Source organism: Phalaenopsis equestris, unplaced genomic scaffold, assembly GCF_001263595.1.
Source record: "Phalaenopsis equestris unplaced genomic scaffold, ASM126359v1 Scaffold000721, whole genome shotgun sequence".
NCBI classification, from domain to species: domain Eukaryota; kingdom Viridiplantae; phylum Streptophyta; class Magnoliopsida; order Asparagales; family Orchidaceae; genus Phalaenopsis; species Phalaenopsis equestris.
In genome coordinates, this window is record NW_018165161.1 from 2,989 (window position 1) to 20,404 (window position 17,416).

At 31.6% G+C, this 17,416-nt stretch overlaps 1 protein-coding gene across 1 annotated transcript; it reads left to right on the top strand.

The window, feature by feature from the left end:
- Window positions 1-3,964: 3,964 nt before the first annotated feature.
- On the top strand, window positions 3,965-5,273 carry LOC110030459. The gene has a single exon (XM_020733181.1). It carries the CDS (start codon window positions 4,054-4,056, stop codon window positions 5,101-5,103), a length of 1,050 nt encoding a protein of 349 aa, XP_020588840.1. The 5' UTR covers window positions 3,965-4,053; the 3' UTR covers window positions 5,104-5,273.
- Window positions 5,274-17,416: the final 12,143 nt, after the last annotated feature.

Sequence of the window (17,416 nt, forward strand, 5' to 3'; positions counted from 1 at the left end):
TTTATTTCTCTGATTTCTCTGGACTTAGAGAGATTTAATAAAATTATAAAAAGTAATTTTTGTAATTATTAATAAATAATTATAATAATAAAAATATAATTCAAAAAATTATAAAATTTTGTCCAAGTGATCCTCTGACATAGGTGAACCTCCAATAATTTTTCCATGAACAAAAAAAAAAATTACTTTAATTAATTATATAAATTAAAATTGAAAATCATATTTTCTAAGTTAAAATAATTATTTAAACTACATTAAATTTTTAAAAATCACATTTTCTCCTCTGATATCTTAGGGGTTCTCTAAATATTTCAAAATTATTTAAATTATTTTTGATGAGTTATGAAGTGGAGAGCCTAGGGGCAAAATAGTAATTTTAGATTTTAGTGCCATAATCAAAATTTAGGATTAACTAAGGGAAAATGGGTAATTTTGATATTAATAAATATATTTGGATGATTGAAGTGCAATGGGGTTAAAAGGTAGTAACTCACTAATCACCCTTGAACAACATCAACAAAATCAGAATCCTCGTAACCTTCATGACTTGAAAGTCAATTAAGATCAAATGATTCTTAAGTGATGGGCTTAAGTCGGAAAGATGATAAATTACCTCTCTCAAGCCCAAAGTTAAGGATGATGTGATCATTCAACAATGATATATATCACTTAAATCAAAATTCTGATAATCACCATTCGACCTGTTGTGATTGTTAAAAGCTTAGTAGTGACCTAGGCTCAATGTCTAAACTCAATCAATTAGATTTAGAAGATGATATCATCGGTGATTAATATCTAGAAGCCCAAATTTAGAGGCGAGTACAAAATCTTTAATGACTTAAGCTTGCGCTAAGACATCTACTTACATAACTTTTAAGTAAAATATCAATTGATTAATTGAGTACCTCACTCTTAAGATAATTAAAATATCAAGTTCACAGAGCATAAGGTGTATTAACTCATTAAAATTAAATTTAAAACTTGGGATGATCAATGGAACAATATAATAGGTTCAAATAGACTCAAAACACTTCAAAAGGAATTTAAAAGTTGTTAGGGATTGTTCCCCAGACACTTTTATGACCTTTTAGATGTTTTGAATGATAATTGAGCTTATTATTCTTTGTCCAAAAAATCATCCATTAAAAAAACTCTTAGGGATTCACCAAGTTATGACAGGTTTTGGTAACTACACCTTCATCTACCCTTGCAATTTATTTAAATTTTTGCAAAATTATATACCTATTTCAAGTTCTAATCTTTCAGCGGGAGCAGCGAGAATACGACAGGTACGCTTTTATAGTGTTATTTAATTTCTGTCATTTTACCTTTTGTAATTTACTCTTGCTTCAAATATTATACATGCTTGGTTGTAAATCTTACTTCACCTGCAAAACAAAACAAACTTTCCAAAATCAATCAACTCTTTTTTTTCAAAAATAAACAAAATTTTTAAAACAAAAATAACAATTTCATAACACGTCATTTTGAATTTACGGGAGTCCCTCGGATGAGGTAACCCACGATTGCTAATGAGATCTCTAACGAGATCTCCTTATGTTTAAATGGATTTAACAACCGTTTAAGCTAAGTAAATTCAAAAGAAAATAGTGGTACCAGAATGAGGGAACTGTGAGATCCGAAACTGTGAGATCCTAACCGGTGTCGTTTTAATCAACTATAACTCGCCCCATAATGATTGAACTCGAATTTGTCATTTAAATATTTAAATCTTTAGACTTTAGGATTGCTACTTCATTGGGGAGCTTGAAGAACTCTGTAGGGCAGCCTTCTACAACAGCAATATACAATAATACGAGGATCTACAACAACACATCTTATCCTTAGAATTAAACAATAATCCATAGGATTTCAAGGTTTTCAGCCTAATGCGACATAAATCCTCAACCTTATCTTTAGGCATACAATAATACGAGGATCTACAACAGCACATCTTATCCTTAGAATCAAACAATAATCCATAGGATTTCAAGGTTTTCAGACTAATGCGACATAAATCCTCAACCTTATCTTTAGGCCTTTGCACAATCATGTTGTGCAATTTAAACCCTAACTCGCTTTAGGATTCCAAGCTTGTCTTTCGTCACGACCTAAATCCTCACATCTTCCAGTCTATTTGTGCAATCATTTAACATAACTGTAAGCCCTAACTAATAAAATTAGCAGGATGAAACATTAAATAATTTTCTCTTGAAATTGAAGCTCTTGAAATTGAAACCAAACATTAGGATAACTTGGAAAGTCAAATAATTTTCTCTTGAAATTGAAGCCAAACATTAGGATAACTTGGAAAGTCACCGAGGTTCTCCTCAGGATCCGTGACATCCCCTAGTTCTTCTTCCTTTAGATTCCAAAATAAATGTTTCAAATTTAAGCATTTCCAATTTCACACCTCTTTGTCTGATCTTTGAAAAGTACTATCCCTTTATGATCTTGGAGACAATATTTTCTAATTTAAATCAAGAGTTTTCTTAAGTGACTTCGGTCATTTAAGATGTAATTGCCTATAGGAGCTTGCCTATATAGAGAGCTTTAAGAACTCAGGTAATATAAACTCTGTCTAATTATTTGTATTAGATAGGCGAACGTGTCAGCTTATATAAATGGTTCACATACCAAATAAATGTCATAAATTCTGTAGTTTATTTAATCGAGCATGACCGGCAAGTAGTGTATTTATCCTTCGAGGTGGATTTTGTCAGCTTATATAAATGGTTCACATACCAAACGAATGTCATAAATTTTGTAGTTTATTTAATCGAGCATCACCGGCAAGTAGTGTATTTATCCTTCGAGGTGGATTTATTACTTGTGGTGTCATGCTCGTTTATTTAAACTATTGTCTTTATGAGATCGGTTCGGTTTCGTATTTTCAAAATTAAAATATTACCTTCTCAAAATTAAAAGATACTGGTTTTTCTAAAAAATCAAATTTATATATACTATTAAATTAAATTAAAACCACACCTAAAATTAAGAGAGATATAAGCACGCCGACAGTGTTATAAGTTATTATAACAACTTCTCATATTTAGAACTAATTTTGGCACCTTTTTGTTTTTACAACTGATTTTGGTACCTTTTTTTCGTATTCGTAGTTGTTTGAATAGGGGCATCCGATGACTCAACAACCTCATTGCTTGGTCAAATGGAGGCCTTTGGTCAATTGGAAGGTCATAAGTCTGCCACTTCAAAGAAAATTTCTTAGAAGATGGGCTTCTCTTATCAGGACAAGCTAGGCGTTTGACAGAGGGTATACCACTGTAATCCGAATGACAGTCCTCCTTGAACAAGGAGTCTTCTCAGACGGTCAGAGAGATGTTCCATGATATGCCCATGTGAGGAGCTTCAAAGAGCTAGTTAGGAACGACTGTCTCCCGAATTAAGCTTCTTTTATCTTCGTTTGGATATCCTTCCATTCAATCGCCTCAGAGTTCTGGCAAAAGGAAACAAAGCTTGATATTTTCGTTTTTTGACTATCTCAATATAGTGTCATTTGGTTTTTGTGAATGAGGGACATTGAATTTCCTCGAAATTTGCACTGAAGTATTTTTTAGGTATAATTAGGTTAAGATCCTTTTATCGTGAAAAATATTTTAAAATAAATAAACTTATTTTTTTTGGGAATATTGGGCGATTATATACATGACACCAAAAACATTAATATTTACAGATTAAGCGCTCTTTTTCATCCATTTTATAAATTCTCACTCAAATATCAAAGGTAATGATAAAATCACAAACTGTGTTTTTTTTCTTATCAAATTCATAATAATTTGATCACATTCTACATAAATGTATTAGTTTGATAGTTCAAAAAATACTTAGTGATTTCCATAAACTTGTTAAAAAATTATTCATAAAAAAAAGGAAAGTTCATTATGTAAAACGCTTCAGCTTAACTTGGCTTTAAAATTAATTACATTGCGAAAACCCTCCCCATTTTCTTCCTAACCTGCGGTCTGCGGGCCTATCTCTATCTCGACTTACAATTCCGACATATTTTCAATCCCATGATCCCGTCTTACGCCGATGCCGACAAGTCCATGGAAGAAGGCCATGGCCGCCGATGTTTTCTTTTCAGGCCTCCGTTCAAGGAGCAGCAGCTCTCTCGTTGTTCAGACAGGTTTCCCCACTTCTCTCGTTGATCTCATAGTTAAAAACCACGACCGCCTCAAGAAATCTTCCCGCGATACCAAGAAGAAATCCTCCCTCTCTTTAGAAGTGCCACGGCTTCAGGTACCCGAGTGCCCTTCAGCCGATCCTGTGATTGAAAACCCTAGGTCTGCCGACCGAAGAACGGATGCCAGGCCTGGATTTCAATTTATGGTGATCACTTTGATCCTTTTGGCGGTTTTGGTGATCTGGAAGAAGAAGCTTGTTGCAGGGATTACGATTTCTGCTTTTGCGCTGTTGATGTTAGAAATTTGTGGCCTTCGAGGTTGGAGCTTTGTGAAGCGATGTGCGGAAGCGAGGAAGAGGTTGGATTCTGTGATTGAGATTATCGATATGGGAGCAGGAGAACGGGCGTCTCCGATTTGCGAGATCGGTGCACAGCTACGAGCTGATTTGTCGGTTTCTGTTGTGAAGTGTGAAGAATCAAGGATTAAGGATCATAGCAACGAGTTATTGTCGGAAAGCCGCGATATTGGGAAGGTTTCCAGGAAGCAGAAATTGGAATCTTCGGGTGATTCTAAGGCCAAGAAACTACGGAGGAAGTTCATGCTTAGGAAATTTTGTGCAGTTGGAGAAGTTGTAAGAGTTCCTCATTGCGTTGAAGCCACAGAGGAAGAATTTTGCGGGAGAGATTTAGTAGCGAAGGACGAGTTAAAACGTGTCAGCGGTGATGAAATCTGGAGCTTCAAAACATGTCATGGTGATTTAGGTGATGGGGAGGATGCATATAGTACTCATATAAATGTGGATGAAAATAAATCGTTCAGAATTTACGAGTTTGTCTTTATTATTATCATTTTATGCGGCCTTGTGAGAGGCAAGGATGTTGCTTTATTGCTTTCAGTTGTTTGGTTCTTCCTCTGCAAATTCATCATAATTGTTAGGAGTAAAAGGAAGTTACGATAAGCTCACTTCATTGCTTTAAAATTTGAAACCACTTTGTCTTCTGCCAATCTGTACTGTGAAACTGCAAGCTTTCTATATGCAAAAAGGTGAAAGAAAAATAACTACTTTATACTGTAATTTTCGTTTAACATCTTCAAATATTTTTTAATTCATTGAATATGTTTAGTCCATCCCTCTACCATCTCTATATCTCGAAAAAAGTTTATTTGATTTGTAATTCCTATTTTATCATAATCCTAGTGCTGTTAAAAATTCCTTTGAACTAATGGGGCTTTCTTATGTATGCCAAAGCTGAATTTTTCTTTGTGTGCTTGTTTATTGCATTCAGTAATGCCATGCATTTTTATTTATTTATTGTTTTAATTTTAATCCTGTTTGTAAGTTCCGAAGTTAACTTGGTTTCTCTTGGCTTGAGTTGCACTGTACTATATCTCTATATCTCTACCCTCATATGGCAGCCATGGCTTTGTATGGATGTTTGTTGCTATAAAATATGAAGAAGTTGATTCTGTTTCCAAATATAGAGATTGTTCCTCAAACACTGTTAAACAACTAATGCTACCAATACCTATTAACAAGGAAACCCATGTATTTGATTTATAGTACAAAAAATAAGAGTATATTTCTGGCTAACTCTCTGATAATTAGTTCTCTAGCGGGATCTTTTTGAAGATTATGTGATGAAAAATAGCTCAGCTCTATATCTCTACAAAATCATCACCACTGACATTGTTGATTTAGTTTATAAGCTTCAAAAGTTGATATCTTGGAAATCTTTTCATTCATGGAGAAGTTGGGCTCAGTTTTATGTAGCTGGTAATCATTCAGGTACATAGACCTTCTAAAACTGTTTGCAATTGCAATTAAGGGTGATATTGCAAATGAAAGAAATAAAAATAATAACCTTCTAATTTGTTTCTAGTGATGCGACTGACTGGTATTTATTTTGGTAAATGTCCCTGCATATTCCGTGCTTTTTGCATTTGTAAGTCCTAAATAACATTTTATTTATCCAGATGCATTGAATTCTGTTGGAGCCTCACTTGTGTGTATCGTGTTTTTTTCAACATCTATCTTTTGGCTTCATGTATGCTCCATACTGGAGATGTGGGGGATTCTATGAAAGTAAACGTGTCGCTTATTTTATTTATTTTATTTATTTTATTTTCTTTTTCCTTTTGTTAGTGTGAAATTGCGAATAAATTTCATTTAGTGTTCATGAGAAATGAGCAAAATTTATACTTTTTCAATCAGAGTAAACCATTTTTATGACAACAATAAGATAATTGCTTTGTGCTGTAAAATAACAATTCGTACCCCGGCCAATTGGTTGGAATTCACGGTATAAGGACCCTCAGGTCGGGGGGTTCGAATCCCCTCTGGCACAATTGGCCTTAAACTGTAAAATAACAATCTGTACCCTGGCCAATTGGTTGGAATCTACGGTATAAGAACCCTCAGATCAGGGGGTTTGAATCCCCTCTGGCACAATTGGCCTTAAAGAGGTTGTACTTAAATTGTTAGACACATTAGGGGTGATTGGAGGCTAATTTTGCCCACTTGTCTTCCATTTTTATAGAAAAATGTGTCCAAAGCTTCCTGCACTAGTTTTACACAAATAAAAGTGGAGTTCTTATTATCACAAGGTTAGCAAAGTTGAAATTGTTCCACTATTCAATTTTCTCTTATGACTTATCTGCCCTTAAAAGGAAGTACATAATATTACTTGATTGAAAATTATCAACTTAACTCTGATTAAATAATAGCTAAAAATTATTTGGGTTATGATAGAGACCCGACTCCGTTAATGAAAGACCGACGGTAGGGGATGAATGGTGGAGATCTCAATTCGGTGTCAGTGTTGATGATAGTGATTAGGCAATAGCAGTCAGATGATAGTATTAGTGATAGATTCTGACCCCATTTTTAGGTCCACCATTTTCCCTCCATCCACACTCCACTGGATTTCACTTGAGCTGAATGTTGAGCTGAACTTTGAAATAGCCTCAACCCCAAAATTATCATTTTCTCTTCAGATATTATTATATGGCTCAATACTTCATGTTGAAAGTTGTATGATGTTCATTGTTATATTTAAAGGCCAAGCAAAAAAAATTAAAGTGAAATTATTTAATTCAAAATTTTCAAGCAAAAATATTGTTGGATGTAATTTGGATCATCGGATTGACCTTTGAAGTTGAATGATAATTTTAGGGTTTTGATTTCAAGAAACCATATAATTATCATTCTTCTTCGCAGTTAATCTGGTGATCCAAATTACATCTTGTAGTTGCATTATCTTCATAATCACATGTGAGGAGCATGCAAACCAATTTGGTGGTCATTGGACACCAATTTGCATAAAATTGCGCACTTAAGATTTTTGTGCATAAAAAGTGGACTCCTATAAAAATTTTCAGCAATTGTTATTTTTGAAAACATACCTCACCATTACGGCTGTCTCGTTCAAAACTTTCAAATGAGCCCTTTGGTACCCAAATTCGACTTCATTTGGGGGCTCGTTGAGTCGACGATAATTTGGAGAGAGAAATGTATAATTTAGCCATAACTACTTCGAAATGACTTCAAATCTAGTTTAAATATCAACAAAGGTTGTTTCAAAATAAAAATTTGCATTTTGTTCAATTAAAATTCATGAAAATTCCCAACTCAAAAACGTGTTTTCTTAGCTCTCATAGGGTTCGGGCCCGCTTTGACCGAAATTATCTCACCAAAAATATTGATTTAGTTAAAACTAATTACACCACTGAACTCATCATGTTCGCCTCTATCAAATAAGCCCAAGCTGAGTTTTGGTCATAACCGACCCCGACACATTTCCAACCACATGCCAAAAATACCCATCCACGTTAAATGACCATAACTTGAGATAGATACTTTCATTTTTAAAATTGTTTGAACTGTTAGATTACTTGTTTCGACCTCTTAAAAATGACATAAACTTTCTTTTTTTTTTCTATTTCTTCCATAGATGCCTTTGCCAAACTTTCCAAAAATAGCCCCTAGTGCCCTTTTGATCTCCACCCTCCATTTCATTTTCCATCCAAGCCTCATCACCTTTCCACCTCATCAATCCAACTTCCCCTCTCTTATATATATTGAATTGTATAAAGTAATTAAAATAAATTCCTTCCCTTTCTCATCTTGGCCGAAACCCTAGCATTTCAAAAGTCTCTTGGCCGAAAATTCAAAGCCACCAAACCCACCTTAATTGGAAAACTACCTCACTAATCCACATAAATCCAAATGTAAACCTACTAAACTATCTAACTCATCAATACCAGAAATCTAATCCCCTTTCCCACTCCAGGTGAGAGCCTAAATCACCAAATTGTTTCTAATCCAAAATTTAAATCATTAAACCTATCCAAACCCAAACTCTAGCTCTCTAAACCTACTCTAACCTAAACTTTAACCCTATAAACACTCACTAAACCAAGCCCAAATTCATTAAATTTTGCTATTCTAAATGTTAAATTACTATACACACCTTAATCTCCATGAAACTCTCCTAACCAAAATTTAAACCTAACAAGTAACTTATTAAATCACTGATGAACTCACAAAAGAAATTAATTAACTCATAAGCCAATAGTTAACCTATTAAGTAATTGATTAATCGATTAAATATTTAATAACCCCTTAGATAATTAATCATCCCATTAAACATATCAATTAACTCCTTAAATAATTGAACATATTAACCAACTTATTTATTCATTAATCAACCAATTAAATCTCTAATTAATTCTTAAATCCCTTAAATGACTAATTAATTCATTAATCACTCATTAAATAACCAATTAATCTTTTAACACCCTAAGTAATTCATTAACTAACCCATTAAACTATTAATTAACCCATGAACCCATTATTTAAACTACCACACCCTAAGCAACTAATCAAACCACTAATTAACCTAGTTAACCCATTAATCTATTAACCTAATTAATTTGTTGATTAACTCAAGAATGCATTAATCAAACCCACAAACTAATTAACTTATTAAGTAATTAATTAAAATAATTAAAACCTAAACCTTAATCAAAATATTAATAACCCACATAAAAGTTAAACTATTTAAACAACTCATTAAAGCAGAAAATAACTTAATCAAAATAATAATTAGTGAATTGAAAAATATCAAATTAAATTAATTTAAAGTCCAATTAAGTCAAAAAACCTGTAATAAGAAACTCATGAAAATACCTTAAACCAAGTTGACTATAAGACTCTAATTCACAATTTTAAATAAATTTTAACTTAATAAAACAATTAGTTAATCAAATGACTACATAAACTCACAAAATAATTAATCAAAATAATTAAATAAATGAATGATTAATATTCAACCCATTAATTAAATTAAGTAATGCAGGAAACTTTAACTAAATATTTTAAATAATTAATCACATTTTCAAACACTTAAATTGAATAATTTAAATATTTAAATGTTTAATGAAACAGATCATCAACCCATCAAGTAATTATTAATTTATTGACCAATTAAATAATAATTAACCCATCCAATGATTAATAAAGAATTAACCAATTAAATAATTAATAAATAAATAACCAATTAAAAAATTAACAAATAAAGCACCTAAGTAAATCATTAACTTAATCAATTGAATATTTAATTAAAACTTCAAGACTTTAATTAAAACAAGAAACTTTTAATTAACCCATAAAATAATTAATTCACTAATTAAATATTTAAACAAGTAACTAATTAATTAATTAATTAACCAACTAATTCACTAAACCATATGAGAACCTAACCCAAGCCTAGTCGACCGCAATTAACCTCGCCTTAGTCCAAAAGTCATAGAGGAAGAGAGGGAAACATGCTAGTTACATGAAGAAAGGAACATATAAAAGCCATATGAATCTACCTCATGCAAAATGAAACATACAAGTTATGTCAGTGCTCATGTAGGTTGATTTGTGTTTGGTTTGTAAGCTTATAAAACGTAAATTGTTGTATATGTATATGTAAAAGAAAAGGAAAAGGAAAAGGAAGAAGAAAATTTGTGATATGTGATTGTGTGATTGTATGTTTTGCATCTTGTGAAAAGGTGAGTGCATGTACTCATGCTTGAATGACGTCTTTAGTTTTAATGCAAGTTAGATGAGTTTATTTTCATGCAAGTATGAGTTTTAGAAGGCTCAACTAGAGATAACCTTAGGAAAAAAACTCCAAGTTTGTGGGGTTAAGGAGTGTATAGGTAGAAGAATTCACTTTCCTAGGCCAAGTAAGAGAGAGAACTTAGTGAGCTTAAAAAGTGTTTTATATTTATATGTAATTTTAAATGTGTTCTAAATTGATTTATTTATTTTTTAATATGAAACAACCCATGAGAGAAATTCCTTTTTTCACTATAACTAGAAGTGATCTAAAAAGATATGTTTTTAAATATAAAAGAACTCATGAAAGAATTTTTTTTTTTGCTTCAATTAAATGGCCTCCAAAATTCTTAATTTTTAAATTTAGAAAAGCACAAAGTTGTCTCTCATAAAAGAACTCTTTTAATGATTTAAATCTCTTAAAGACTAAAATTTCGTTTTAAAGACTAAAAATTTGTTTAAAAATTTAATTTTTTTCTTAAAAGTTCAAAGCATCATACATTCTTTTCAAAAATGTAAAAATCCTTTTTCAAAATTAAAGGTCTTTTTCAAAATTCAAAAATCTTTCAAAGTTAATATTAAAGATCTTTTTCAAAAAAAAAAGGTCTTTTTCAAAATTCAAAACTCTTTCAAAGTTAATATTAAAGATCTTTTTCAAAAAAAATTGAAACCCTTTTAAAGTTCAAGATCCTTTTAAAATTAAAGATGTCAGAACTTTTTAAAATAAACACAACCTTTTGCAAAATATTCAAAAAATTAAAATATTCCTTCAAAGGAACCTTTTTCAAAATTTAAAAGCTTTTTCTTTTAAAATAGCTTTTTCAAAGAAGAATCAAATCTAATTAAAAAAAGATCCCATTCAAAGAAATTATAAAGCTCCTTTGAGCATAAGTTAAAAGAAACTATATGTTTGTCCGTCTCACTCAATTGTTTGGCCTAGGCAAGACTTATATATTCCTTAACACGAGTGTTTGCCAACTTGAAAATTATTTCTTCCCATAAACAAATGATTCTATAGCCTTGGCCTATGAATATATGAGTCTTGAGCTATATAAATCTTTATAGATCATCCTCCCTTTAGACTAGGGTTATCATCACACTTGACTCACATATCCTTCAAACCTAAAGTCAATCCACATTGAGACTTCAAATTTTATCTTCGATCAAAGCAACCCAAACCCAAACCACGAACCAAACTTCAATCCCTAGTTTCAACCCTAAAAACTCAGCTTGATGTTAAGTTTATATTTTTAAAGTTTAAACTGTTGGGTCTGAACCTTGCCATTCTAATATAAATTGATCAAACTAGCTCAAGTTGTCAACTCAAGTGAACAATTTAAGTTCATCCCAATTCCATTTAAATCCTTCACACTATGAATTATTCAAATCCGAGTCATCAATATCCATCTTCACATGCATATTTACTACTAATTTTGCACAATTTAAGTCAGATTCTTAATTGAGAGTATTCTTATTAACCAGAACTCTTAAGATGTAACTATAAGGAGCCCCGGTATAGGGAAATCCAGACCCAAGAATAAAATAAACTTTAACTTACTATCGTAAGATAAAGGAAAAACTCTGGTTTTGTAGACCTACTAGCTCAAGAGATTATTCTCATTGGAGTGATCTTTCTCATTCAAAGATGATATTCTTATCCCTCGAGGAAGTATGTCATTCTTTGAGTGTCATCTCTAATCATTTAGATAGAAGTCTTTCTAAACTCTGTGGTGGATAAACAAGAATTCTCACATGCAGTTTTTCTGGAGACTCTATTGGGATGATTCCTCTATCCATATCTAAGTCTCACTAATATCTTTCTTTTCATTAGTAATAGGTTTTAACCCCTTTACAGACTCAAATTACTCATATATTTTTCATATTGGATTTTCTTTCCACCGTTTCATAGAATGGGTCCACTGAACGTTCATGAACTATGAGTCTTTAACCACTCATTTAAACCAAACTTAATGAGAGGGTTTTAGGATCTTCTTTAACAGACATCCTTGTGGGTGGTTCTGCAACATAGTCCAAGTTAAGGTCTTTTGATCGATTGTTCAAGTCTGGCCCCATCCTTTACAAATTCGTTCTCAAAATGAGTCCTTAAATCTAAAGCTTCATGAAAATAAATCTAAAATAAAATTCATAACTTCAAACATAAAATAAAAAGTTTACAAAACTAAAATATTTTCTCATTCACCTTGTAAAAAGGGTCCAACCTTAAAATCCTTAAATGAGTTCAATTTCAAACAAGTTTAATCTTAAGTTCACTAAGATTCAGAGATTCAAGAGTAGAATTTTTATTAACACCCTTCCTTGTTCCTCGTGAAAGGAGGGTGTAGTCCCCCGAAGTATCTTCCAATTGATCTGAAGAATATCAGGGGTAAACCCATTGATGAAGTGGTATGTCAATCGAAAACTAGCATCAAACTATTCAAGGAAATAGTTGAAACCATAGAAGCTTCAAAAGAGAACACCAATGTTTTGATGATTGATGCCCAAATACTTCTATGAGAGAGACAAGAAGAAAATTTTGATTTCCTAGATGTCTTGGTTGAGGAAGGCGTTGCGCCGGAAATAGCCAAAAACCTTTTGGATCAATTGAGACAAAGGGATGGAAGAATAGAAAGACTAGAGAAAAGAGTGGAAGAAATTATGCTTACTTTTTTTAGTAAACTCAATCTCGGTATTAATACCAAAACATATGCATCCAGAATATGTTCTGATTAAGGAGAGTTTTCTATCATAAAAACAATGACCACAACACTACCAACCATAACAACGATAATGACGACTACAATAGACCCATAAGCCTAAATGAGAAAAGACTTATAAAGTTACACTCAAAGAAAGGAAGAACCAATTTTATTCTTTTAAAGATGAAGATGTGAGAAAGATGTTCAGGAAACTATTGAAAATACTAGACTTTAAGATTTCTAAAGTTCACGGACCTGAAAAAGTGGGAAGAGATAGAGATCCCAACAACTATCCATTCTATAAGATGTTAGGACATACCATTATAAAATGCTTCACATTCAAGTACCAGTTAGAAAAAAAAAACTATAAAATATGACCATTATAATCTCTAGAAAATACTTGAGAGAACCAACACAATGCTCTATTAGTATTGTCTTTGGTGATGCAAACTAAGAAGATCGTAACATCATTTTATCTAAGATGCTCTAGAAAGTCAAAATCTAAAATCAATTCGTTATTGACTTTATTTTTGCAATTCAATCACAAAAGATTTTTATTGCATAACTAAATCCTTCCTTTGAACCTAATATTAAGTTCACACTTTGTTGATGACTTTGTCATCAAACATGGTTGAAGCTTTGTTAATTCTATTATATTTGATGTTAACTTTTTTGCTCTTTGTAATTAAGACTATTGCAAAGCAATAATGAAATAAAATTTTGCTCGTTAATCTTCTTAAACATTGTGATTATCTAAAGAATATTTCATAAAATAAGGGTGATCACCAAAAGCATCCAAGATAAAACTTGAAAACCCTACTTGTAGATGTGTATAATGAGTTTAAGGACTTGTTTTACAAGTTATACCCAAGTTATCTCTACTTGAAGAAAAATCATATACTTTTTGATGTTTGAGAAAGAGAAGCTTCAAGTACCATTTGGTTTGAATATACCTGTCATAATTTTCTCCACATAAAGAATCACAAATTTAAACTTTATAGTGGCAGACATCTTATCACCTAAGATGGAAGCTATGACATATAGAAGGTTGTTGGATTTGATGAAGAACCTATACCCTTATGAAATATTCATTTACAAGATATATTTATAGATGCATACGGTAAAACATCATGATTTAGCTTATAAAATATGATAAAAGTTTCTTAATAAAATTGTTGGTATCTACTTTTATTTGAAAAATAATTACCTTTCTGTGATAGCTGGTCCATTTTCCCCACTTTAAATTCTTGAAAATGTGGTTCATTCAAGTTATCTCGAATTTATATGGATTTGAGCCTCTTCATCCACATGTTATGTTAAGTTAAACTTTCTTAAACTAGAATAAAATGTACTTTAATATGAAAACATTTATTGAAATCCTTTTTAGAGAACCTGGAAATTAGAGAGTCTTCTTCAGAGATATAAAAGGAAAAAAGGAGAATTGCTAAGAACAAGGAAAAAAAATAGAAATGGTGAAAGAAAAGAAAATATGTTATTAGATAGTGACGACAATCTTCATACAATGCTTTAGAAATCTCACACCTCTCTAAACATATGAGTAGATGATAAAATCATGTAAAGTTGTAGAGCATCTCTGGAAAAGGACTAAACACCAACTACAATAGCTTCTTCACTACACTTGAAGAGTTAAACATTTGTAGCGTTTACTTGGAGACTAGCTCGGAGGACAAGTCTTGAGTTGAAGGTTGGTTTGTTGCTCTGACAAAAGTAAGAACTCCATTGAATCTTTTCTTGTAAAACATAGAAAATGAAAAATTAAAGAAAAGGAAAAAGAAAAAGAGTTGATCATGAGACCAGGCATTTATTTTTTAAATAAATGACAATAAAAATGGGGTCCTCATGAAGATCAAAATTTGGATCTAAGTCATTCATGTTCAAGAGGCTACTCAATATGACAATTATTGCTCCAACTTTTTCATTTTCAAAAAAAAATTCTTACAAGATTGGAAATTAAAACCCCCTCACCATAAAATATTTTGAATGAATCTCCAATAAAAAAAATTCTTCTTTGTACTAAATTCCTTTAGAATTTTGAACTTAATCTCAAATATTAATATCAAGCTTTCCCAAATCCATGGATTTTTTTGAATGAAAATATGTCAAAAATTAAATGAACTAAATTAATTTTTTTTAACAAATCGTAGGGAATTTCATTTCACAAAAAAAAAAAAGAATTATAACAAAAGACAAAACTAACCCATTACACACCCCATACAACTCCACAAGAACAGAAAAAAAATCTATAGCTCCTTTCCCAGAAAAAAAGAAAATACAACTGACCTCTCCAATGTACCCAAAAAAAGAAATAAGCAATTAAAGTAAATTAGCACAAAAAACTGTATAAGAACCTGAGGAACCTTTATAGAAACAACAGTATAAGTGAGAAAACTCCCTGACTTAGCTGCCCAATTAGCCACTCTGTTTCCATTCCTACTAGTATGGGTCCAACACACGTTCAAGCCTTCAGTTATAGCCTCAGTCCTCCTTATTTAAATATTTATGCTCCAATGATGCTCTTCCTTCCACCTGCAATTCTTCCAAAGCTATGACAAATCTGTTTCTATATTTATAAATTTCCAACCAAATTTTTTAGCAATCAACAAACCAAACATAATAGCATACGCTTCAGCAACTAAAAGGGATATAAGAATATCCAAAGAAGCAAACAAATGTATAATTGAACCTAAGAAATCCCTAAAAACACCACAAACTCCGACTTTATTCTTTTTCCAACTCCCATCTATATTAATTTTAATATAAGGTACATACGATTTAGACCAGCAAACAGAAACAATCCTAATAACTCCAGGATTAAGATCAATTCTGAATTTAACATAAATATCCTCCAGCGTTAAAAATGTTCCCCTATAACTATGAAAAGTAAGGCTATTAGAAATATAACAATTAATCATACTAAAAGTATGATTATCATTCAGAATCTCTATCTAAAATTTAATCTTATTTTGAGTAAACCAAATAAACCAAAAAACAATAGATGATAAATTAGTGAAAAAAACATGCCCAAGTGACTTCCATTCTTCATAGACATCCACACAAGCATTATAATTACCCCAATTCCAGATTTTATTTAAAAGTCCAACAACCTTTTGCCAGGTTTTCTCCACAAAACTACATGTAAGAAAAAAGCTTATTGATAGTTTCCTCTTCTTCTCTACATAATAAACATCAAGAAGGGATTCTAAGACCCTTGAGTTTAAGAATATCTTCCGTAATTAAGATTTATGTAGGAGCTTCCATATAAAGAAATATTGTGAAGGATTCATGACCCGACTCATAATTACACAGTAATTTAACTTCCAAAAGATGACAAATAACTTGACCCAATTTATATTTATTGTTTCAAGTAATATAGAACTTTCTTCAAAAACCTGAGTATCGATCCCACAGAGAAGTGAGGTAAGAAATCCTTTAGGCTAATTCTAGTTTACTTAAGTTATGTCAATGAAACGAAGGAGATATTACTCATCACATTAGAACAAAAACAATTCTATCTGAAACAAAATTTTTTACTTATGTCACTACTTCATATAAAAAGAAAAGAGTAAAGAAAACTACTCATAAAACATGGATTAAACACAACAGAAAACTTTATTAAACAAAAAAAATTCACTAGAAAGTGTATACAATAATTATAAGATAATAAAGAACACAATACTTTGCTTTTTCCCTCTGAAAAAAAAATTAAAATCCCTCTAATAATATCTCCCGCTGATCCATGCAATGCTCATACATTTCCTTTACACATATCTCACAAAAACCCTCATCAATCTCTCCAGACATGGTGGAAATTTACATCTCCATCTTCTCTCTACACTCATGCCAAAACTCTCTCAAAAAATCCCCTTCATATGAGAGACACCAGCCTCCCATTTTAAATAGAAGCAATGCACCTCATTTTTCCAAGAGACACACCTCTTCACTCCAAGAGCTACACCATTTCATCAAAAAGCCTTTTCAAGTGCCTTGATTCATTTAACTACTCTGTGGGGCGTGTAAGTTGCTTGGAATCTTCCAGAACATCCCAGAATAGCTCAGAATCGCCCAAAAATCACCCCTTAACCACTTCTGTCGCCTAGGGGCCAGTTTGGGTGTCTAGGCGACACTCTGCAAGTAGCTCCACCGTTTCGCCCCGTTTCAGCTCCATTTCGCTCCAAGTTGTTATACATACAAGATAAGCATGAAAATAACCTTTCTTTAAAGTATAATTTGATTTAGAAACATGTGATAAATGTAAAAGAGATTAAACATATAAATACATATTGAAATGTGTCAGATTAAAATTTTCTTTCTTGTTTGTTTTAACTCCAAATTACACCATTTTTGCTTAATTTTCTTAAAAAAGTTCATTTCTTGTACATGGAACAAAAAACATGCAAAATATCTTCCTTTAAAGTGTAATATTATAAAAAATGAGCATAATATATATA